The following is a 23,589-nucleotide window of genomic DNA, read 5'->3' on the forward strand; positions in this document are numbered from 1 at the left end:
GCTGGCTGCACTCAGCCTGCCTGCTTGTGGTTTACTTGCAGAAAAACTCAATAACAGAGGGATTGCTCCATTTTCAGGAGTAGGGGTGAAATAAATATTTTCCCAATATGATCTGTTCCTATTTATCTTCACACAAGCTCTGTGAGGAGGGAATATAAATTACTTTTTATTTTTAATATTTAGTTTATTTGCAAACTATTTCATTTTGTGCTGGAGCACAAAGAGCAGAAAACAAAATGAACTCAGAGTGAAAAGGGAGCAATGACTATATTTTCTCTACCCCTTGCCAAAAACACTACAAAGAATGAAAAAAAACAATCTCTCACTTTAAGCGCCAGAACTGGTTAATCGAAGCAGTCGATGTTCACACACACCAGCTAGGAAAAAAATAGGGTTTTTATTGATACTATACTTCTAACCACTGCCTCTGGCAGCCTCAGATGGAAACCAGGAACCACCAAGCTTGTGTCAGAGGTCTGCAGGGGGAAGAAATCTGTAAACCACCCCCCTCCCCAAAAAACACTGAGCAAAGGTGCAAGAAACCTCCTCGTGGGCAAGTACTGAATAATCAGATCAGCAAGGACAGTCACCTAACCTCCCTCAGCCTGTACCTGGCCCATATTCAGATGCATGACCCTCTAAGGATGAGGTGTTGATCAGGACTGCAGGCATCAGAACAGCCCACACAATTTTGTAGTTAATGTACTAAGGCCTTGGTGTCAAAGGTATATAGGAGCAGACAGTTCTGAATATATAGGCAAATTTTATACATCATCCAGTACAGAATAATTTAGGTACAATCCAGTAACTTTGCAGTACGTCTTCTGAGCATATTGTTTCAGCCAGGTTACAGGATCACATAATACACAGATGGATGTGTTAAGACCACACAGGGCTGTACATGGCCTGCGATGACAAGCTTCTCGTAAGCATTTTAACAACAATATCAAAGCTTATTTATCAGGGACATGCATTTCTCTAGGTACCAAGGTATTTTGGACATTCCTTATCTTTTTAACGTCGTGATTATGATCCCAGTTGTCCTCTTCCCTCCCCTCCCCACTCAGGCAATGCTACCTGGTGTGACCGACAGCCCTGCCAGCTTTGATTCACACTCTCCAGTGGAAAACAAGGGGGTGAGATGAGAGGGATGACCAAGCTTTACCCTCCTCATTCAAGAGGAGGGGTGCTCAGTTCCCAGTCAGGTGTCTGGATAAGCACACAGATTTCATTTTTGTTCCTTGACACTCAGGGAAACAACAGGAATGTTTAGCCCTAACATTCAAAAGCAGCACAAGGTATTTTTAAAGCTCTGTAGGCTTCTGGGCTCCCTTTTTGAAGCCATCAGTCTGCAAGACAAAAATATCACACAGTTACTTATTCATTGTATTGGTAAACAAGCTGGGAACGGTTCTTTCCCTACTCTGGATCACTGCAGGCCTGGTTGCAGGAGAGGTAGTCATACCTTCCATTGCAAAATTAAACACTAATATTCAACTAATTTAGACCCTATTGGCACAGTGAAGAGAAAGGTTTTGTCTGGTTCTTTTCTCAGAGTGGGCACTGTCTGAAGCACATTTATGGTCACACTGAGAACCCAGAGATTCAAAGGATGGTCTGCAAAAGTTTCTGAGGAAGTTAGCCTCATCAGTATTTTTCAGGGAAGTCCTATACCAAACACCTAGGACCAAGAAGATGTAATGGGATGTGTATATCCTAAAGGAGGTTAGAAATGCAGCTACCAGAATAGCTTCCCTTTCTACCATCATGCTGACTTTGAAATACTGACTTCTCCCACACAATGATGTCATACGATTATGCAATATTGTCCACTCAAGATTACTGTATATTAAGGAATATCCCATATTTCCCAGGCTTGTCCTTGGCATTATTTTCTGGGTGATTTGCTCCATTGCTTGATGGGAAACAAGGTTCCCCAGGCTTGACAGGAGACTGTCTCCCCTCCCCAAAAGAAGCAACTTCCTTTCTCACTTGCTAAATTTGGTTTAGCATCTCTGTGGCCTCCCAGAAGGTGTCACCATGCACCTAGTGAAAAAAAGCTGCTCTAGAAAACAATCCATTGCTCCAAATTATTATAGCTCGGGATCTGTACTTCAGATATTTCCCAGGTGCTGCTGGTTCATGGGAATGGAGGCACCCTTCTCTTTCTCTGCAGTAGTAGTAAGGCTCTGAAGCCTTGTAATTAATTGAGCATGGTCAGCTTGACTCTCCTCAGGAGGAATGAGGAAACAGAGGTAGAAGAACCTGTTTGATGAAACTCTGAGCCCTGAAGCCTGAGGCAGCAGCTTTGGTAGAATTAAGCACTGTTTCTTTTCAAAGTCTGTCTAATTTTTTGTCCCCTTGGCCTCCAATTTGTTTACAGTTCACATCTTGGAAGGGTCAATGAATGTACAAGTTTTATTCAAGCCACAGAAAACAGCAATACACAAACCCTGGGAAAGGTATGATACAATCAAAATCCCTTTGACTCAAGACAGTCCAAGCCTTCTATCACATTTAACATTAGCATAGATATATTTCAGCCAAAAAAAAAAAAGAACCATGCTTCATTTCTGTCATGTCACTCAGAACTTCTGCACTATTTCAGAGAGAGTTTTATTTCTACATGCTGTAATAACTAGATGCAAAAAATTTTAACCACTTGGTTATTTTAACAGCACTAAATTATGAGAGGACTGAATCATTCTGACTATTGTATGAACATTTTTCAGTTCATGCTTAGAGCAAATAGATTTCCTTGTGTAACTTCTTGGAACTACTGTGAAGAAACAGGTAGCTTTCCCCTTCAGCGTAACAGTGAAGTCTCGTGTACCCACCCTTAGTTCAAATAACACCAACAATGACTGCACTCATAATATTGGTATCAAATTAATCTTACAAGGACAGTAAAGTGTGTATTAGTAGGAGAGGAAGAGTCTAATTCAAACATCCTTTGCAAGCTCTGAATCTCAATACGGGCCAGTTGAGACACTCATACACCAGGAATGGCTTCACTGAAGTCAACAAAACTAAATGTGAATATCCAATTCATCTGAAAGCAAAGCACTAAAACCATGGCATGCTCCTCTACCCAAAGGTCTTGACTGAATATTCAATACATTCAAAGTGATATCCACTTAGGAACCTACTGATGAAAAGTACTACACAAATTTGGCATTATTTTACTCTAGAGAAGCAAAAACCATGTGCAAATGCTCCTAAACATGACAGCAAAACTAAAGAAGCATTTTTCCTTTTGAGAGTCCTTCTGCTTTACCCTCTTTATGTCTCATTTTCATATCGGAGTTCTTATTAGTACAACAGACAAACAATGAAAATGTGAAAGTGATATGGTCCCTGCAGATCAGCTTCTATCTTTACTCGAGTGCTGTACATGTCTGTGTACATACAGAGCACTGATGATGTGCACTGCAAGCAATATTGGCAGTTAAAAAAAGCTGATAGCAGTAACCTGATTTTACTTCAGAGAGCAGATCTAATCTTAGAACTTGATCCTGTCAGGAACTAAGAGCCATAAACTTACTGGAAATCAAGCAAGCTCAGCATTTCACTGGAGACACTCAGCACCTCACAGGTTCAAATCCATACTTTTAAAAAGTCGCTTCCTTTTTGTCCTTTGTTTACACTGGCTTATCCTGAATAGCGAGGCTTTCTGACATAGAGATAACTTTGGAAATGATTACTCTCGTATTCTTTGATGATTTCAAAAGGCAGGAAAGAATGTCTCCCCTTTCCGAGGGTCACCCAGCTGAAGCAAAGAACATTACTTTTTTCCAGGCATGCTAATAACAGCCAGTACTAACTTAATTGAATCGCCTTGGCCTTGAAATACCTGAGCGAACTTGCTTTTGTTCTGTCTCAGTAACATACTTTCCTTCTGTATCTGCTTTCACAGTTATCATTCAGACAACCCTAAAAGGGAGGCTGCCCAACATCTCCCTTTCCAGTCAACACAAGCTCTTCCCACAAAACATCTTGACAGTCTTAATGTGTTTTATCCATCATACCTATCTCACATTAGAATGGCGCCGCTGGGAAACACAGTGTAGCAAAGTAGGTCTTCAAGTGAAGCTTTCTAATGATTAAATATGTTAACTGTAACTAAAGCTGCTACCAGTCTCTCTTTCCCCACGGTAAAAAAAAAGAACACGCAGGTGGTGGAGAATGACATCTCCTTTCCTAGACTCCTAACAGGAAAGAAAATCCGCAATGAGTTGGACATACATAGCCAAATAAATGAAGATAAATTATTTCATCCCTTCTCACCCTCATGTACTCCAGTTATTCTGAGACAAAACCCTTGTTTGGTTGTTTGGGGTTTTTGTTTTGGTTTGTTTTTAAATCAGATTAGTAGATGCATGGTCTTCTGTGGCTATGTACTCTGTTTCTGAACCAGGATCCCTCACCACAATTTTTAAATTCTGCCAGGAGCAGAAGTAAGGTACTTCTCAAATGAGGAGATGCAAACAGCAACAGTGAGTACAATTACCACTGGAAGAATAAGGTACAAGAGGGAAATGTATCCCTTAGTATAGCAGGGTTGAAGAAAAACAGCACTGAGCCTGTGGGTTTGAAGATGCAAGTCCTGGGACATGGGATCTGAGCTTCAAGCCAGATGGCATTTTGAGGCACAAAGGAATTACCTATCTAGCATCTTCAATTCCAGCTCTTACTGGGAACCTGGTTTGTGAGCAGAGGTACTTTGAGGACTGCTGGGTACCCTTCCCATACACTCTCTTTTTTGCTTGAGATGAACATCTAACAGCCTTGAGATGAACATCTAACATACCACATTCATATTTTAAGAAGGGAGGACACAAATGTTAACTTCACACTGAAGCAATGATAACTGATATGGTCTCACGTTGTACAGTAGACCTGCCAACAATATTAATAAACAAATCTGTATTCATCTAGTATTCATGCAATTCTAGCATACATTCAAAGCATTCTGTCTTAACGAAGCTCATCCTTAATCAGAGTTACTGTTCCAGGAAAGTAAACCTGTGACACAAGGAAAATGTTAAGAGAATTGGTAATATCTGGACGGCATGTCTTCTCATGTTTGCCTAATGCAAGAAAATTGTAGCTTCTCTGCAGTCAAAGATGTCATACTATCATAAGCCTACAATAGGAAATCAACCCGTTAACATATTCCCTTAAGCCACTATTGTAATTGAATTTCATGAGCCACATATATTTGAAATCAAGCAAATCTATTAGGCTATATTCTAAGGGTGGTGGTTTCTTGCAGTAGATCACTGACCAGTATACTGTAAAGTCAGTATTAAATTTTGGATGGCTACACAGAAATGCATAAGTTGTGAGTTTAAAGTCAATTCTCATGAACAGATGAAAACTCTTGAGTAACTGAGGCCAGAAGTTCATCATCTTTGCACTGCAATGCTTTCAGTTTCACGTAATACCACAAAACTGATATTCCCGTCACCAACTACTTTTAGCATGATGGACCTTAACAATGCACATTTTCACATTTTTTCCTGTAGTGTCTGCACAATACCTTTTGGATGAAAGAACTGGAAGTAAAAAGCTTTACTACACTTAAAGGTCTAGCTGTTGAATTTGTACTGATCAGGAAGCTAAGTAATATACATAATATCAAAAGACCCAAGAGAATGCCACTTCTTCACTGTGACAGGATGGCAATGGCCATGTTCTGTTGTTCCCTCACTTCACCTGAGCTCCAAATACAATAAATAATAAATAATCCTGCGAAGCAACTCCGAGTAGCTAAACTGACACCTTCTTTTAATTTCCCCAGAATCTCTCCTCCTCAAATTCATAAAGCCTTGGTATCTATAATCTGCACCATGTCTATCCCACCCCAGATCAATCTTGAAGTGTGACATGTTAACCCCAGGCCACATTAGCACATCCAGTGTAGCGACTCTTGTGGCTTTCTCAAAACCAGGGACAGCCTTGTGTAAACCGCAGGCTAGTAGTTTGCCAGGCAGGCAATACCAATGTAATCTCACTGTATGTGTTTTATAAACATGCTCAGGTGTTGGGCTATCGGGCTTTGCCGCGCTGCACAGCTGTTCCACAGCACACACCAGCTGCATGTACTCCTGCTTCACACAACTCCAGCTGTGGGATCCTAAGCCTTTCTATAAAAACCTATCACATCTACTGCTGGTAACAAAGACAAGGCCCTAAAAATGGAAAAATAAATGTTCTGTTTCTTCAAATGAGTGACCCAAATGGAAATCCCCTTTCCTCTGGATTTAGTGCATGAGTGATCAAACAACAAATACTTCAACTTCTACATTTTGTCTGCTGTTGTTATCTACCATCTCAACTACAGTTACGGCATTATAAATGATATACAGAATTATGAATATGACATCTTTCAAAGGTGCTCAAAACAATTTGTTCTACATTTAAAAGGGATTTGCACATCCAGCTCTTCAGCCCCTTTGACAGCCGATGTATATTAATATATATATTATAGCCTCCCCCTCTACTCTGACCTGGTGAGACCACATCTAGAATATTGTGTCCAGTTCTGGGCCCCTCAGTTAAAGAAGGACAGGGAACTGCTGGAAAGAGTCCAGCGCAGGGCCACGAAGATGATTAAGAGCGTGGAGCATCTCCCTTATGAGGAAAGGCTGAGGGAGCTGGGGCTCTTTAGCTTGGAGAAGAGGAGACTGAGGGGAGACCTCATTAATGTTTATAAATATGTAAAGGGTGAGTGTCATGAGGATGGAGCCAGGCTCTTCTCGGTGACAACCAATGACAGGACAAGGGGCAATGGGTACAAACTGGAACACAGGAGGTTCCAGTCAAATTTGAGAAGAAACTTCTTTCACAGTGAGGGTGACAGAACACTGGAACAGGCTGCCCAGGGAGGTTGTGGAGTCTCCTTCTCTGGAGACATTCAAAACCCACCTGGACACATTCTTATGTAACCTCATCTAGGTGTTCCTGCTCTGGCAGGGGGATTGGACTGGATTATCTTTCGAGGTTCCTTCCAATCCCTAACATTCTGTGATTCTGTAATATACAGGTAGGCTCAATACCATGGGTGCTCCAAGTATGCATGCAGGATATCTCTAGATAGTTGGGTTTGGTTTTTTTTTTTTCAATATAAAACTGGTGCTGCAGCTTCAAACTACTGACTCTGCTTTGACAGTCTGGAAGCCTGGTTTTATATATCCATACCTCTACAGAGAAAGCTCCAGTGTCAAGAATGCAGGAAGACAGAGGCCCTGCATTTCTGTTTGTTCGCTGCAATTGAAGGGAAGCATCCCCACAATAAAGCAGTGGAGAATTAAAACAGAATTTAAAAAAATAAAAATAAATGAAAACCAAAGCCACAATAGCGTACAAAAGCTATGCTACAAGTAGGAAATAGAAACGTGATGGTAAGAATCCTTATTTTAGAAAAGGAGAGTAGGAAGAGTGATTGACAGATGAGGAAGAAGCCGCAAGAGAGAAGGAAAGACACCTAAAAGGCAGAAACCTTATTACAGTCATCTAGGTCTCGGCGCTGGTCCTCCCCCTACAAAAACGAGGATACTGATACCTCCATGGCAAAACTCTGAGATTCAAAGCATAATGTTGCGCCATACTTCTGGGTGACATGAAGGAATACAGTTTCTCCATCCAGTGCGCTTCCTCTTAGGAGTGCCATGAAGATGGCTACATTCAAGATTCTCCAGACTCTGATATTTTGCTAGTGAATTTCATTACTACCTGAGACAGATAATTTAATAATTGTAATAATTGTAATAATTTACACTACGTGTAAATCTAAAGCAGACAAAAGCTTCTTCTGGAACCATAGATATAAAAGGTAGGGATACATTTTATAAGAAGATTTTATCCCTGAGTTATGACTGAATGCACATCACATCATTTCCCATTACCGACATCCTCATTTGCTTGAAGGAATTGCATGAATGGAAATCAAGGCAAAAATCACAGGAGAGGAGATATCATGTTATATCACAAGTAGATGCAGGACAACTAAGTATGTAAAAACTTGTCTGACCAGTTCATAGCATGCAAGACTATGATGAAGTTATTACACTTTATCTCATTGCTCACTTAAACTTCAGACCATAAAGTAATCAGGACCAGGAACACTTTGTTCACTGTGAAAATTAATTCACCAGCCTCACCTGTTATGACAAACACTAGGGAGAACCAAGCAATACTGATGACAGCCATTTTTACGTTGTGACCTGGTATGACAGCTTGAAACTTTTATTTAAATAAAGCCTGCTGCAAATATGATCTTCCTTATTTGTGTAATCTGGTCTATTACAAAGTAGCTTCACGTTGGTGGCTGTCTGTCTTATTACATGTTCCTTGGCTTGGCACACAACTTAAGTTTCAGCCTCTGCCTCTGCTGACTCATGTGAATCAAAACACTCTCCCTTAACTACTCAGTTAGACAAGTACTGCTTCCCCAAGGGCCATCACATACATTTATTAAAGTTGCAGTAACACACCATACATTTCTTCTTTTCTGAAAACTATAGATTTGTATTTTTTATGTATTTTCTGTGACTTTTGCACATCACTTGTGCCTTGATACACAGGCACAAAACCTTCATAGATCTTACATTACAGCTTGTGACCTTATTAACCAAAAGTGAGGTAACAAGTTTTCTCATGAGCTCCTCCAGGAAGCAACTATGAATTTTCTGATTCTGCACTACCTAACACATAGTGAGCATTATCAAAGAGAAAGGAATAATTCCTACAGTCAAAACCGTCACCCTGCCAGAATGTATGTATCCACACTTTGAGAAGGTTTCAGGACTTCACTCCTGTCTTACCAAGGATATCACTAGCATTAAGTACATTGTCATAGGTGCATAAAATGTCTCTCAGACTTCACATTATTTGCATCATAAAGTTGACTACCCATGCATAAAGCTTACATACAGGGGTTCTGCAGACTGGCACAATGCTGCTGAGAAGCAGATTTTACTTGCTAGTCTGCAAATAGGGTGCAGGGTTGATTCACAGCTGCTGGAAGAGCTGCAAACTTTTGGGCAGTTCTACAAAACATCTGGCCTGTAATGTGTCTTACTGATCACCACCACAATTATGACCTGGTCCAAAACAGAACAAGCCCATACAGCCCAGTGTGAGATTGCTGTAGGGAGAAGAGGCTTGATCAGAGCTGCCTCCACCTCAGCCTGATGCTTTTTTTTTTTTAACCTCGGTCTTCCAGGAACAGCATAAAATACAAAATTACATTCTCACACTTCACATCTGATTTTAAATCTGATTTAAAGAATGGAAAACTTTGGATTACACTAAGGATTTTGAAAGCTTTATGGTATTAATAACACTGATACAGCAAAACAGTGTTTGGCTAGAGAGTGCACACATTTTAAACAAAACAAAACAGTTGGAACATGTTAGAACCTGTCAGTTTGATGTCCAGAGTACATTCAAACAAGGCTAGAGATCATTTTCATTTTATTTGTTCAAATATCCAATGATTTACGATAGCTTTATTAATGAAGTATCAGTCAGGAAAAATAAGGTTTTGGTTTTCTGGGTTTTGATTTGTTTTGTTTCTTTAAAAATGCTCTGAACAATACCACTTGCAAGAAAACATGTACGTAACAAACTGAAGAGAAGGCTTGTTGGTCAGAACCAACCGTACTGACCAATGCATTCACAAGCAGTTCATAAAGCATTCACAAACTCATACTCAAACAGATAAGACACTGGAATAACCACTGATGAAAAGGCAGATGGGTTAACACTTCCAAAAGACTGCTGATTCAGGAGCCTAAATTCTTCATGTGACTTCCACATATCTGAAAAATTTACAGTAGGCCTCAGTTCTGAAAAATTAATAAAGTGCAATATCAAACACACATGGAATTCAATTGATGGTGATGTAACTACCTGTCTCCCTAATTCAGCTACAAGCACAGAGGAATCACTATGTATGCAACTAAACGATACACGTACTCAACAGTTTATCAGCAACAGGGAACACCACTCAAAGAAATTCCCATTAAAATCAGTATAAGAACATCAGCTCTGAACTGGTGTGCAGACAACTTATGCCCCCAGTCATCAATGTATGGCACACACTACAGACTTAAACTTCTTTTTTGTTTGTTTAAGGTATGTTGGTTTTGCTTACTCACACAGCTACTTACCAACAAAACCAACACAGAGAAGATTTTGCTTTTTGCACTGCAATGGGCTATGACGAACAGAAGTCTGATCTACTTTCTATACCATACCACCAATGAACAGTGAGTGCCTTTCAAAAAAAGATCAGGGCCCTATATTCCTACTAAATGATATATACAAGAATGTAATATGGTAGCCCCTACCCAAGGCATCTTGCAACAAACGGGCAAAGCAGACACAAAGAATGAGCCTGAATTGGCAAGGACAGAGCACCTAAAGAGATCATAGGAATGTGTCTAGGTCATGGTGTCTGGACTGCTAATGCACCACAGAATTGTTAAAAACCAGTTTAGCTGAATTAGTACTTCAAAACCTTTCACACGGCCTTATAAAAATGCATATACAAAGCTACGTCCTAAATATGACCACTAAACCAATATGCTTTTTAAAGTAATAGGTATTACTATATATCTATATAAATAAACAAAGTATTACATAGAGGTCATCAGAAAGAGCTACAAGGTGAAAAGTACTGTCACTTGCTTCTGATGCAATGGGTAACATTTCTAGAAAACCATTGTGCGAGGTTAATAAAACTCTTCTTTCCTCTTTCCCTCTCTCATCTCAGAGCCCTGACATGGATCCCAGAACTTGCTGGCACGAAGAGTAAAAGTGTGGAATAAAACTTTAAAATCTCAGCCCAGTGATATTAGTATGCAATATTAACCCTATAGATCATGCTTGTATTTGATTATTGCACTGGTAGTGCTTTAACCCAGCTATTGATAAAGAAAAAAGCTCAAATGTAATAATACGGTTAATATCATCTTTCATGGAACTATACAGAAAAATCCCATAGTTCTCTAAAAGTGGGTGATCCCAAACATTGTTAAAGCTCAGAAATAGCCATGGACTAGATCATAAGGGTTGTCTCTCTAAACCCATCAATTCCTTGAGGAGAAACATCACATCATGCAAAGCATCAGGATCTCCAAATATCTCCAGCAAAATTTCCACTATTGCCTCTCCCCTTGGGATCTTGCATTAGGGACACCAAGCAAAGCTGGACTGATAGGATGCTGCTAAGCTACTGCTACAGCCTTTCACACTGGCAAGTATTTTCCTATTATTTCTTTTCCTCAATCTGCCTTTTTTGACTTGTGCTTGGACTGTAATTTCTTGAAGACAAAACCATAATTTTGCTTTATATAAAAAAATACCGAACAATACTAGGTATTTTCTGTGATTTGGAGTCCTTGAACATCCCAATAATTAGTATCAACTAAAATTTTAGAGCAGTGTTTCCATTGCTGGGGAGAGTCCAGTTTTCAGGGACAGATCATGCTCCTTCAACGCCACACTGACTCTGCCAAAACCAGAGAAATTTGCTTGAAGTTCAAAGATACCATATTATGCTTCTTCCTTCAACCATTTCTGTAGTATAACTAACTGGAAACTCAGTGCATCCCTTCTTCTGATTGAAGATAACTGTTCTGACAGCCACCAGTCTGATCAGTTTGTTCCCTGCTCTGGATGAGAGCAGCTGGGCAAACTCCAGAGAGCTTCAGGTCCTGAAGACGCTTCTGAGTCCTAGTGACACAAGGAGCTCACCAGTCCACTAAAGTGTCAAGAAAAGGGAACGAGGTGGAGTGGTGAGAATAACAGCAATATGGATATATGAGAAATAATAACAAGAAAAATGAAGGAAAAGTTAAAACAGACAGCCAGGACTTCAGGACAAGGTGATAGCAGTGGATTAAGGAGAAAAGAAGTGGGCCATGAGGTCAAATGTTCGAGAGACGCCAAGGCACTATGAGGTTACAAAGAAAGAAGGCAAGGAAACTCAGAGGAAAAAAAAAAAAGTCCTCAATAAATCAAACTAGAACCACGTAAAAAAGAGAACAAAGTAGACACAGCGTGAGTGACCTTTAGCCTTTCCTTTTCCAACACATTCTCAGACAGTTTTCAAAGATCATGGGTCAATCTCAACTTGAAATAAAGGGAAGTTGACAGATACCACAAAGCAATGAATAAACATGGTCCCAGCAAGAAAACTGCACTTGCAATAGGTCTATGTAAAGAACTATAGCAGGACATTTCATTCACGTAGCCTGCTAGCATGGTCAACATCAAAATCTTATGCAATCCTGAGAAGTTCATCCTATCATTTCTTGACCATCTTGAAGTCAGATCAGATGAAGAAAGATGGAGAACTGGCAGCATGAAGAGAGAAGAGATGACAAAGAGGAAACTGAAAGAAAACAAGGAAGGAGAAAACACTACTGTCTTGCTAGCTTTTAATCTGTGAAACAGAGCAAAGCAATTCCAACTATTTCCTCATCACCTATGCAGAGAATATATCAGTCTTCCCTCCATGTGTCCACCACTACATCTGCTTCATTGCTACCATGTCACTATCTAAAGATACTTAGAAGTATTAACACTGACAAAGCCATGTATTTTTAATGGCATTTGTACATTTTAAAGGCCAATGTACTAAAGAATGAAGATTTCTAAAATGCATAAGAAACCCTCATCCGCCATGATAAGAGGCTTGACACATATTTATACTGTAAATTACTGAAAAATACTAAGTTGGAAACACTAAGTATTGAATTTGCCAACTCATCATTTAAGATATAGAGATGTAATGGGGGCTCACTGTTCAAACAATGCAGACGTTAAATTTATTTGGTAACATCTAGCCATTATTCACACTTTTTTTGTTCCTGCCTGTGATGAAATCGCCCAGCAGGACACCAGAAACAACCAAAATGATTCTATTGTCTGGAACAATTAAATCAGCTCAAGTTAGCCAATATAATGCAGAATTGGCTGCCTGCAAGCCTTCAATGGAATCAAACTTTGCCTTTTTTAATTCTAAAAGCAATGGTCTTTCTTTACTTCTGTTCTTCAACAATTCAAACCCTACAGAGTTCAGTGGGGAAAAACGCTTAGAAATGTATAGCATTTCTCTAACGCTCCTTCCAATAAAATAAATGTTAAACTCCCATTAGATTTAATGGGAACATGCCAATATCACCACATTTTTTAGCTGTGCTATTCAGAAATATGCAAAATCTTGGCTTCTGCAACTTCTGTTAAATCACAGCAATGATAATTTAAGATGTTTTAACTCTTAGAAGAATGTAAGTGAGAGGACACTCAGAAATCAACTTTACTAGCAATTCAAGCTACTGGCTGTGAATAATGATCAGAGTAGACAATAATTCTGCAGATGTTCTTACATCATATTCATTTGCATTTTGCTTTACTAAAATATAGTGCAAAGTACATAACTGCCATTAAAGTTACCCAATCTCTAGAATCATTTATTAGCTTTACAGTTGCAGTTTCATATTAATATTGCTGAATATACTTTTAAAATCTTTTAGTGACTGCCTGCCAAATAGGAAAGCAGTCGCTTAGAAATACAAGGTTAAAACTTTTTGTCAGCCTTCTGTAATGACTGCTTTACCCCTAAATGGTAGAAACCCCTTAACTGCTACAATTGGCACAACTCGAAAGGGTACATGAAATATCCCCATTCTTCAGATCTTGCTCTGTCTAGCTTCTTGTGAGAGACGAAAGGGTTTGTTTGGTTCCACCTTCCCCTCACCCCCAACCTGGCAGGTTTCCAAGCTGTCTCCGGACTTCTGATCTTATTCCACATCTGGATAGTTCCAGCCCTACCTTTCCATGTGAATGGAGGGAAAGTCTCTTCTCAGCCCTCTCTGACCACAGATTTCCCATTACTTGCATAACCCATCCTTTCCAAAACCTCCCTTACCAGGAACTGCAGATGTCTTTCTCTTACAGTCTAACAATTAGGGTGAGGGAAAGGGGCTTAAGACAGTACTAGGTGAAGCAGAACTAAATTCAATCAGACAACTCCAAGAAGAAAGGATATCACCTCTAATTTTTTACAATTTGTATTCATAGCCCTCTTTCAAAAGCTGAAAAGCTCTCAAAAGTTTATTTAAATGGAAGTTTAGTTAGGGAGTGGAAACTAATCACACTTAGATGCCAAGTCCTACAATTCCAACTTAAATCAAATCCTAATTTCGGCAGTATTTGAAGAATTCTGGACAGGGAGGGCAGAGATTTAGTTCTGATGGTTGAGGAAAGCAGAAATCAAGCTTGCCATGTGCAAGATTTTCAGAAGAATAATAAATCTGTGAGAGTAAAATGAAAGTAAAGGACGTTGTTAAATGTTATTTATTCTCGGTTTTCCCTTGGAACACAGGCCCTAGTTGAAGAAAGAATTTAAACACATGTCTGCATGAAATCAAGTGAACCCAGTGAGATCAGTGGTTTACTCACAACCATGAAGTTCTGCATAGTGTCTATGGAACCGCCTGAGCTGGAATAATGATACGCACTGTCTAAAAACCGGCACACGAGGGACATGTAGGAATCGTTTTCACCCCATTTGGAAATTTGTTAGACTCCAGCTTTGAAGTAACACCTATGAATTGGACAGTAACTGGTAACTTTTTCTAATAAATACTTTCTACAGAGTTCAGTAGAACTACTTTCACTATGTGGAACTTTGTATCAGTATTAGTATCAGTAACAGTAGGACGAGATTCTGATCAGTTGTGGGACCGGCTCCCTGACCTTACGTGTATGGTAATTCAGTGCTAACTGAATGCATGCTCTACTACACACTTTTCATGCCCTGAGCAATTTTTTTTTTTTCACATTTGAAGTGAGATTTCAAAAGCTATACACTGAGCAAAGTAGGCAAAAGAAAAAAAAATGAAACAGGTCAGTGAGCAACATACAGCCTTCAACGAGTCAATTTGCCTACGCCAGCTCATCCCTGTCTCCTACACGTGTAGTTTTCTGCTGTTGCCAAAAGGGCAGCTGGAGTATTTGGGGCAGCAGCAACTAGTCGTTACCCTCCTCCAGGTTTCCCTCCATGCCTCATCTCTTCTTGTCCCCACTTTGCCCTTTCCCTCTCCCTGCAGCAGCTGCAGAGGCAGCTTTTCCCTCCCTCCATTGCTTCTCAGGAGGCTGGGAAGCACTGCAGGTAAGCAGGAGCTGTTCAGAGAGAACATTTCTAGCAGGGAGTAGGAGTAGATTTATGCAGCTGTAGAAAGGCATTGATACAAGATAGTGGGTGAGCTGCGTTGGTGACTGTACCACATCCCCAGCAGAGAGGGAAAAGCGGAGGCACAGGAGGGAGACAGGCTGGGGGAGAAGGCAAGGAACACCCCTACCTCTGCAAAGTGCTCTCCAAAATCTCTCACCTCCTCTTGACAACCGCTCACCCTCACACTGAGTCCCTGTGAAATCCTGTTGATTCCCTGCAGCTCGCTCACCCCCCAAACCTGACAGACCTTGCTCAGTGACAGCCTTGTCATGCAGAAACGTATCGAACAGGACAGCAATTTCCCTTTCATTTCAACAACTACTTTTCTGACAACAATGGTTTTCAGCAGCCCAGGAACTGCAGTTTAGATGAGATGTAAAGCTTTCACAAGCAAAATCTTAAGCCTTTCAACACCATCAGCACAGATAAGTTCAGCCAGTAGATGAAAATAAAAATACACTACAATCGCACTCTGCTAACCCAATGCCAACCTTCAGCAGCTTATGGCATAAGCAGAGGTTAATGTGCAGGGGGACCTGCACTAAAACAATAACAATTCCACTCTCTGTCTGCCAGCTACAACAGATCACCCGCTGAGTGAAAGGAGTTCCCATTTCAGAAAAAAAAAAAAAAAAGAGGCAAAAAGCAGTCTTTCCAGTTAATTCAGATTAGAGGCGCTGGGAGGAGACCATTTAACTTCTCACATCCATAGAGAGCTCACTGGATCAAGAGAGTTTTAACTCCTCCCCTGGTGTTGCCTTTCTGGGTGCCTGTGGGCACCTACTTCTCAATTCCTCAAAGAGAAGGAATATTGACCTTTCTCTAAAGAGCTTTCAGATTTTTCTAATGTATGAAATACTTGTTACTGCTATTTCTCTTATGAGAGAGGTGGGCACCATGACATTCACAGCTCTGGTAACCTAGGTGTCTTAACTGTATGCACTGCAACTTAAAAACCTAGTGTTTCAAACAGGAAAATGTCTTCAATAGTAGACTGTAAGCATGATGTAAAAATACATAACTCAACAGTTCAACAAGTATGTAAAACAGTGTACCTCTTCTCCATGTCATTTCCCATAACTTATCATCAACTTGCTATTGAGATATTATATGGCACCATTGCATGACTAACTTCACATTGATAAAATGGAAATATGAAAGGATGCTTTCAAAAAAGTACAGTGTTTTAAATTTAGATCTCAAGAAGCAGCATTGAAGAGAAAAAAAGGGTATGAAAGATATTTAGGACTAGCAAAAAAAAAGCTCACTCAATTCCATGTTAGTTTTTTTTTTTTTCCTGACAGTGTTAGGGATTTTTTCAAGACAGCAGAAAATTAAACTTGTTTCATTAACCTAAATATAGCTATAAAATATTTCTGGTGGAAATAGAGGCTTTTCTTGCTAAATGTTGTCATGTCCTGACTGATTTAGTGAGTTCTGCTACTTAGCCCACAAAAGGATTTCTTAGGACGACTCAGTAGGTTTTCTCGTGTCCAGCTGGGCTAATGGCTAAGACCCCTAGATGGAGTCTTTGGCACAGGTCCAATTACACTGATTTCATCTACCATCAGCTCTGGAAAGTGGACTTGAACTCAGATCCCATACTACCAATCATCCAAACACAAGCATTGATGGTGCTAATTCACAGGAGCGTAACCACAAAGCTAAATACCAATGGAATTTTCCTCCCCGATTTCAATTCTACTGATTAAAATGTAGCTGCATTACCAACTCAAGTGCAACATCTACATATGCTGTATGTAAGGAAACTAGATAAAGACATACTTTATTATTACCTGGATTACCCAACTCAAATAACATAGCCACAGCTTTCATGTTGTTTGTTTTTCAGTCAGAACTTGCAGGTTGTTTATTGCTCTATATTTCGTATTTTTCAAAGTGTAAGTTCACCAACATCCTCTTGAATACTCTGTGCCATTCTATATTTTTTTTGCATGTACAGAAAAGCCTGTAATCTCATAAATCCAAGGCTCTCTTTAAAACTGCAGTGTATCCATGACTAAAAAAAAACCCTGCAAAACTGACACTTTTACTGTGCTATGTCTGTATTGATGCACCACTGGAAAAGCAGCCATCTTTTAAATTGTCACTATACCTTTTTAGAAACCCAAACAAATATTTCTATATTGATCTTTAAAAAACCATTTTTTTAAAAGCTTCCATCCAATAAAATCTGAACCACCGGTTTTAGGCCATAACTTTGATTTATTAAATAGACATATTTTCAGGGATTAAAAACATCATAAGGTCAAAAATCATTTTTGCAACTGCTGAATACCCTGTAGATAAAAGGAGCCAGAGTTTTGCATATTTATGTGATTTGTCTTAATACAATAGATGCTATCATGATTTCAAGCTTTGTACTTGTTTATCATTAGTGTTTCCACTGTAACCATGGAATCGGTATATAGCACAGGCTTAAGAGTGAGAAAAATACCCAGTATTTTCCTAAAAAACTCATCTCAGAAAAAATACAAGGATTTGCACAATGGCAAAAACCAATCAAAGTAGGCAAGCTGGCTAAAAACAGTTTATGTATATGGGAAAAAAAATTCTTTGCAAGTCTTTTTTGCATTTTGGACTCCTGACAAGAACCTAGAAATATATTACATGGTAAGTAACGTAACCTTGACCCTAGTGCAGATATTATAAAACAAATATTGAAATTTCCTGACAAAAATACATACTGTATTATATGCGATCTAAGGCATTAAAGCTATTAATATATTGACAAGAGCTTCTCGGCACATGAGCATTTTCTCAAACCTATTTAAATAGTGACAGTCCAGTCCTGCAAGAACTCTTGCATCATTCCGAAGGCGAAGAGGGGCAGCATTTCAATTACACCAAATGCACTGGTTCCCAGTTCAAACTTTCAGGACTGTTTAAAGGAAAACCCTCAGAATGGCATAAAAAGACTTCATGGTCTCCAAGAGTGTTTCTTAGGTTGCATTTACTTGATATTTCACGCAGGAAGAAGGAACAAGCTCCTGTGATTGCTGCTTTTAATTTGCTTGTTATAAAGTTAGGAAAGTATACTACAAAAATATCTGCTTTTAATGCCAAGAGTGAAATGAAGAAATTAGTCCTCTTATTAAACAGAAGAAATTGACTGTATCGTACCAGCAGATCTTAGCCCAACATTGGTTTAGGCCACGTGCATTTTCCTTGTACTGTGAAACCTATTCATTTCACAGACAACTTCTCTTTTTCAGGTTTTAATATAGATTCCAGACACTGATGAAGATACCAATAAATCTATTTACTTCACTATGGACTGCATAGAGATGTCATGGCCACAGGCCTTATTTTAACTTGGTGAAATCAGACAAAAAACCTGTGATTTTGAAAGAGCCAGTTCTCTATCTGTTAACAATCCAATAAACACTTGCTAATACAAGTACAGTGGCACATTCAGTAAATGGGGAGATTCTAGAAAGCGTAAAGCACAGTTCCACAAATACTTGCCTCCTCACCAATTCTAACTGTGATACAGGGATACACTGTGTATTATATGTACTGTACAAACATAATCCAAGCTATGAGGATTTAGAGCACAAAAATGAGGTAAGTGATGCTTCAGAAACTGCGTTATACTGAGCTGACCAGTTATAATCCACTGCCATGTCCTCAACTCTTGTCACATCCACAGACAACAAGCGTAGTCACTCCCTCGTCTCCTCCCACCAGTGAATGCTGGACAGCAATGAATCCTGGTGCAATAAAACACAGCCTTTATTTGATTCAGCTACGTAGTTCCTCTCAAATCATGTTTACAACGGGTCTCAATCTGTTAAATTCCACTGTTTATCTAGGGAACGTGTTCAGATGTTTGAGTTCACCTTAAAAATCAGAGCCAGGATGCACCCCAGCACACCAGCCCCACCAAAATGCAAACTGGACGTCTGCAACCTGCAAGGTCCTTCCAGATTTGGCGACAAGCTCACAACATGTACCACACACAAAAAGAACATACAAAATTATTACTCACTAAAAATGTGTGATGTCCTCTCCCCATTGGTCTCAAAGATGTGCCCCCTCTTTATCTTCAGGAGAGCCACAACTTGATTATCATTCAATCCAGGTAAAAGACATCTGCAATACTGCTGCATTTGTCTTTTCCTGATTTGGCTATTTTTCCTCTGCCTATCATCCAGTTTTACCATCTAAGCTTACTAATATGTAGCTTTTACAGAGCATCAGAATAACCTAGCTCCTAATTATCACCACGTAACATGTAACAGAAGTGAAAAATATTTTAAAGTTGCAAACATAAAAGTTTCAACGGTAAAGTTATTCAGCTCCTAATCAGCATAAATAGAGTCTAATTCTCTCATGCCTTTCCATCATTCTGACATCTCTTTATACCACGGCATTAAGTAAAAAAGCCCTAAAGAATCCATGAAACTCAGAGCAATTAACTCTCGCTATTTTCACTTTGGTGCTGGGTTCTCTGTCTGTTTGCAAAATAAATATTGCCCTGACTAGCATCCTCGACCATAACAAATAAATACACAAAAAGATGAGCATACACATTTCAGATGGCTGGTCAAGCAGGGCACATTTAAAATGAGAAGACAGCTACTACTGTTTTATTATATATCCTATTTAAAGGGTATACCATTTAACTGTTTAACTGCAGAAACATGAAAAGTGCATATTTGCGTTTCCTGTGTTTCTTTTTGTTTATTTGATTTTTCCATGTTAAATCACAGAACCTGAGGATGTCAGACCAAAGCTTTTCCGGCTTTTTTGTACTCACACTGAGCCATGCTACCCTCTGGGTCTTTAAGACGCTGTAGCTGTCAGACACGTTCTGTATACAGGCAACAGAATTTGTCTGGTTGAGGCCAAAATCCATTAGGACCCTTTTTATCAGTTTCACGTATTTGAAGAAGCATTGCATTAGCTCTATACATAAAGATGTAGATCATCTGGGGGAAGGAAGGAAGGAGGAGCATCAGCACTGATGCAGTGAGCTTTCAAGTGATACGAAGACCCTGAAGTGTCTCGTAGAAGAGTCAGGTCTGGATTTTTAAGGCTTGTAATTGCTAGGCTGACCAAGAGCATTCACACTGAAATTATGAACTCAGTCTAAGTACTGGATCTGGGCTTTGCAGTAATGTTCTATTTGGATGCACTTGGTTAGGGTTTTTCAAACACAATAAGATAACTAGACTTGTATTCGCGGAACATAATTTCAGAAACTAGAAGTGGTAATTATACATCTCTTACTTAGATTCAGCATATTTTTCTTTCCTCCCTTGCCTGCAGACCACATGCATTAGATATACAGTAACCATGACTATCTCCATATAACAAAGCATGGAAATAATGAAAAGCCTTCAGAGCCATTACATGCCCTTGGCAACCCAGCTCTGCAAGACAGATGTTGCATCCAGGGCCATGCCACTGAAAATCATATGTACAGGCTGTATCTACAGCGTGAACACTCACCCAGTCCTCGAAGTGGCGGCTCCCGTTCTGCAGCAAGTCCTCAAACTGTATAGTGCAGTTAGCTACAAAATCGTCGTACCCGATGGGGGCATCATGGAAAACAGCCATCTCTATCTTCCTGCCATTACAAACGTCGGTGACAAATTCATCGTTCCAAGCAGGACTGTTGGTCTTTTGCTTGGTCGAGGTCTGCCCGATCCTGGAGTCGTCCACATTGAGGGCTATGTAAGGGTCCAGCAGAAAGGTCTGTGGCCTGGGACCCACCGCATGCCTCAGAGACCACGCCGTGGGTTTCAGATTCACCGCCTCACAGATCTTGATTTTCAGCAAGCCATTGAAAACCACCATGGCTGGATGGCTGCACGTTTCCCGAGATTAAACACTCACACAACGCACTCGCACCAGGAGGGAGGGAGGAAGGTCTCGCCAATAAATAGAAGGGCAGGTCTGGGAATGGGCGAGCAGGATACAGTGCGGGTCTCTTCGCCTCGCTGCTGCTGTTACCTTTGATTATTTAGCCTTTGCTCTTGCGACACCCAGTGAATACATTTATTTTCTCGCCCGTGTTTCTAACGGAAAACAAGGGAGGGGGGCCGCCGAGGAGGGGGAGGCGTCCGCGGCTGCAGAAACCCCCGAATGCAATCAAAACCCAAGCACAACAGATCCTCGGGGTGAGCAAGAGCCTTCTCCCTTCACCGAGACCATAATCCTGGATCAGTCTTTGCAGAGGAGGCAGAGCCGCGACCCCAGGCTCCTGCACACGCCAGCCCTGCCCGTGCGCCGCACAACAATACACACACACACACAAATCAGAAACACCGGCCGACCCACCAGCCCTGCCTACTGCACAGCCTCCGCTCAGCAAACATCCAGCCGGGGACCTTCCATCCGCGCCGCAGCCCGGAGCCGCCCGTCCTGTGCCGCCTCCTCCTCGTCCGCCGCCGCCGCCAAGGCCAAGGACCCAGCGGAGCGACCCCCGCGCATTGGGGGGCGACGGCAGCGGAGCGGGCCGCGCGGGTCTCGGCGGGCTCCGGGCTGGGCGGCCGCCGCCCTGGCGATGGGCAGAGCCGCCGCCGCCTCCCTCTCGCCGGCCGCCCCTCGCCCGCCTCCCGCCGGCCGCCTCCTTCCCTCCCTCCCTCCCTCCGCGCCGCCCGCAGCCCCAGCCCGCCTGCCGGTGCCGCTCCGCCGCTCGCGCCAGTGCAGGAAATGCGCAAAAGACGTCAGTGTGTGTGTGTGTGTGTGTGTGCGCGCCGGCAGCCCCGTCCCTGCGTGTGTGTGCGTGTGTGCAGAAAGTTTTGCCGGCGGGGGGAGCAGTGCGGCCCGCCCGGCCTTGGGGTCGGGACCCCCGCGGGCCGCGCTCGCCGCCCCTCCACACCCGCCGGACGGGTGTCCGCGGCGGCCTCGCCCCTCCCGCCCGCCCTCCCTCCTTCTTTTCTCCTCACAGGATAAAGTGGGGACCCAAGCGTGGAAAAAACACTCCGGGCCGTAAATAGCCCGCCTGGCTTTATTAACGTGCTACCCCCGCGGTAGCGACCTCCCCCGCACCGGGCACCTCCGGCCCGCAGAGCTGCCCGGCCCGCAGAGCTGCCCGCCCCGCGCTCTCCTCCCGTGACAGCGCCGGCCCCGGGACCCCCCAGCCGCGCCCCGGCCCGCGCCGCCAACCGACGCCCCCCCTCCCCTCCCCTCCCCTGCCCGCCGCCCCCGCCCGCCGCCGCCGCGGCGGCAGAGACACCGCTACGTCAGCGGGGGCCGGGCCGGAGGAAGAGTTTCCCCGCGGTGTGCGAGCGCCGGGAAGTGCCGGCCGCCGCCAGGGTAAGCGGCCTCCCGGGGCCCGGCCCGGCCCGGCCCGCGGCCGCCCTTCCCTCGGCCGGGAGACGCTGCGCGGGGCGGCGGCCCGGAGGGGCAGAGGACGCCCGTCGAGCGGCTGTCTGCCCGGGCGGGGGGTCGCTGCCGGCCCGTTCGCTCGCTGCGGATCACCTGGCCCGAACGTGCCCCACCTCAGCCCCTCGGCGCCCAGCGCCTGCCCGCTGGGGCTGGCGCCGAGGGTGGACACGGCGAGGGTGCTGAAAGGGGAAAAAGAAAAATACTCTGAAAGGGTAAAAGGGTGTGCTTGCAGTGTTACTGGGCGTTATCTACACGTCATGTAAGATTTCAGTCAGTTTCACCACCGCGGTACCAAACACTGTGTTAAAATACCAGGAAACAGTGCAGCCTGGCTTTCTCCTCCTCAAGAGAAACATACTCGGGATCTAGATGTTTTCCTTTGGCGAAAATTATTGCTGCCTTATTTATTTTTAGTTACCGATTTTACCAGCCTTTTGTGAGAACGGCATTGGGAAAGGAATGGACGTTGCCCTGTGAGGGGATTTGAATCCACTATAATATCACGACAGACACCAAGGGCCAGTGCTAGCACCCAGGGTGCTTCAAAGGTTCAGGCAACATAAAAAGAAGAAATTCAGTTGCCTGGGTCCAGTTGAATAAGGACATAAAAGATGAGCACCCAGTCCTTGATCTGGACCTGATATCCCTGACTGGGGAGCAAAGAACAGATAATTATGGATTTCTACAGGTAATGGCCCAGGAGGAAGGTGTTACACTTGGAGCTGATGAATTAGCTCCAGTATCTGTTCTTCCAGAGTAGTTTCTAGATAGAAGATACAGTACTAATGAAGCCTAAGGGTCACGAGAGCATTCATGTTAATGGAAGAAAGACTTTTTGGTGCCCGTTGCCACTTAATCTACTAGTCAAAGTAGAAGTACAGTAAAATGTCCATGTTCATTATCATCTTGACAATTCCCAAGCAGAATCATTTGATACAAAGCTGTGATATGGAGCCAATTATAGGAAATGTCTT

The 23,589-nt window shown here is 42.1% G+C and overlaps 1 protein-coding gene across 2 annotated transcripts in view; it reads right to left on the minus strand.

Annotated features, from left to right (window-relative positions):
- The window catches only part of PRKCE (protein kinase C epsilon), a 292,898-nt gene extending 271,072 nt beyond the window's left edge, over positions 1-21,826 (minus strand). For both annotated transcript variants that reach the window (XR_010605909.1, XM_065630857.1), the window contains exon 1: positions 20,732-21,826. Coding sequence is in view for 1 of the 2 variants with exons in the window: in XM_065630857.1 (XP_065486929.1) it covers positions 20,732-21,079 (348 nt within the window). In the remaining variant the exon portion in view is untranslated. The remainder of the gene's footprint in view (positions 1-20,731) is intronic.
- Positions 21,827-23,589: the final 1,763 nt, after the last annotated feature.

The sequence above is a fragment of the Caloenas nicobarica genome, chromosome 3 (assembly GCF_036013445.1).
Source record: "Caloenas nicobarica isolate bCalNic1 chromosome 3, bCalNic1.hap1, whole genome shotgun sequence".
In the NCBI taxonomy this organism is placed as follows: Eukaryota; Metazoa; Chordata; class Aves; order Columbiformes; family Columbidae; genus Caloenas; species Caloenas nicobarica.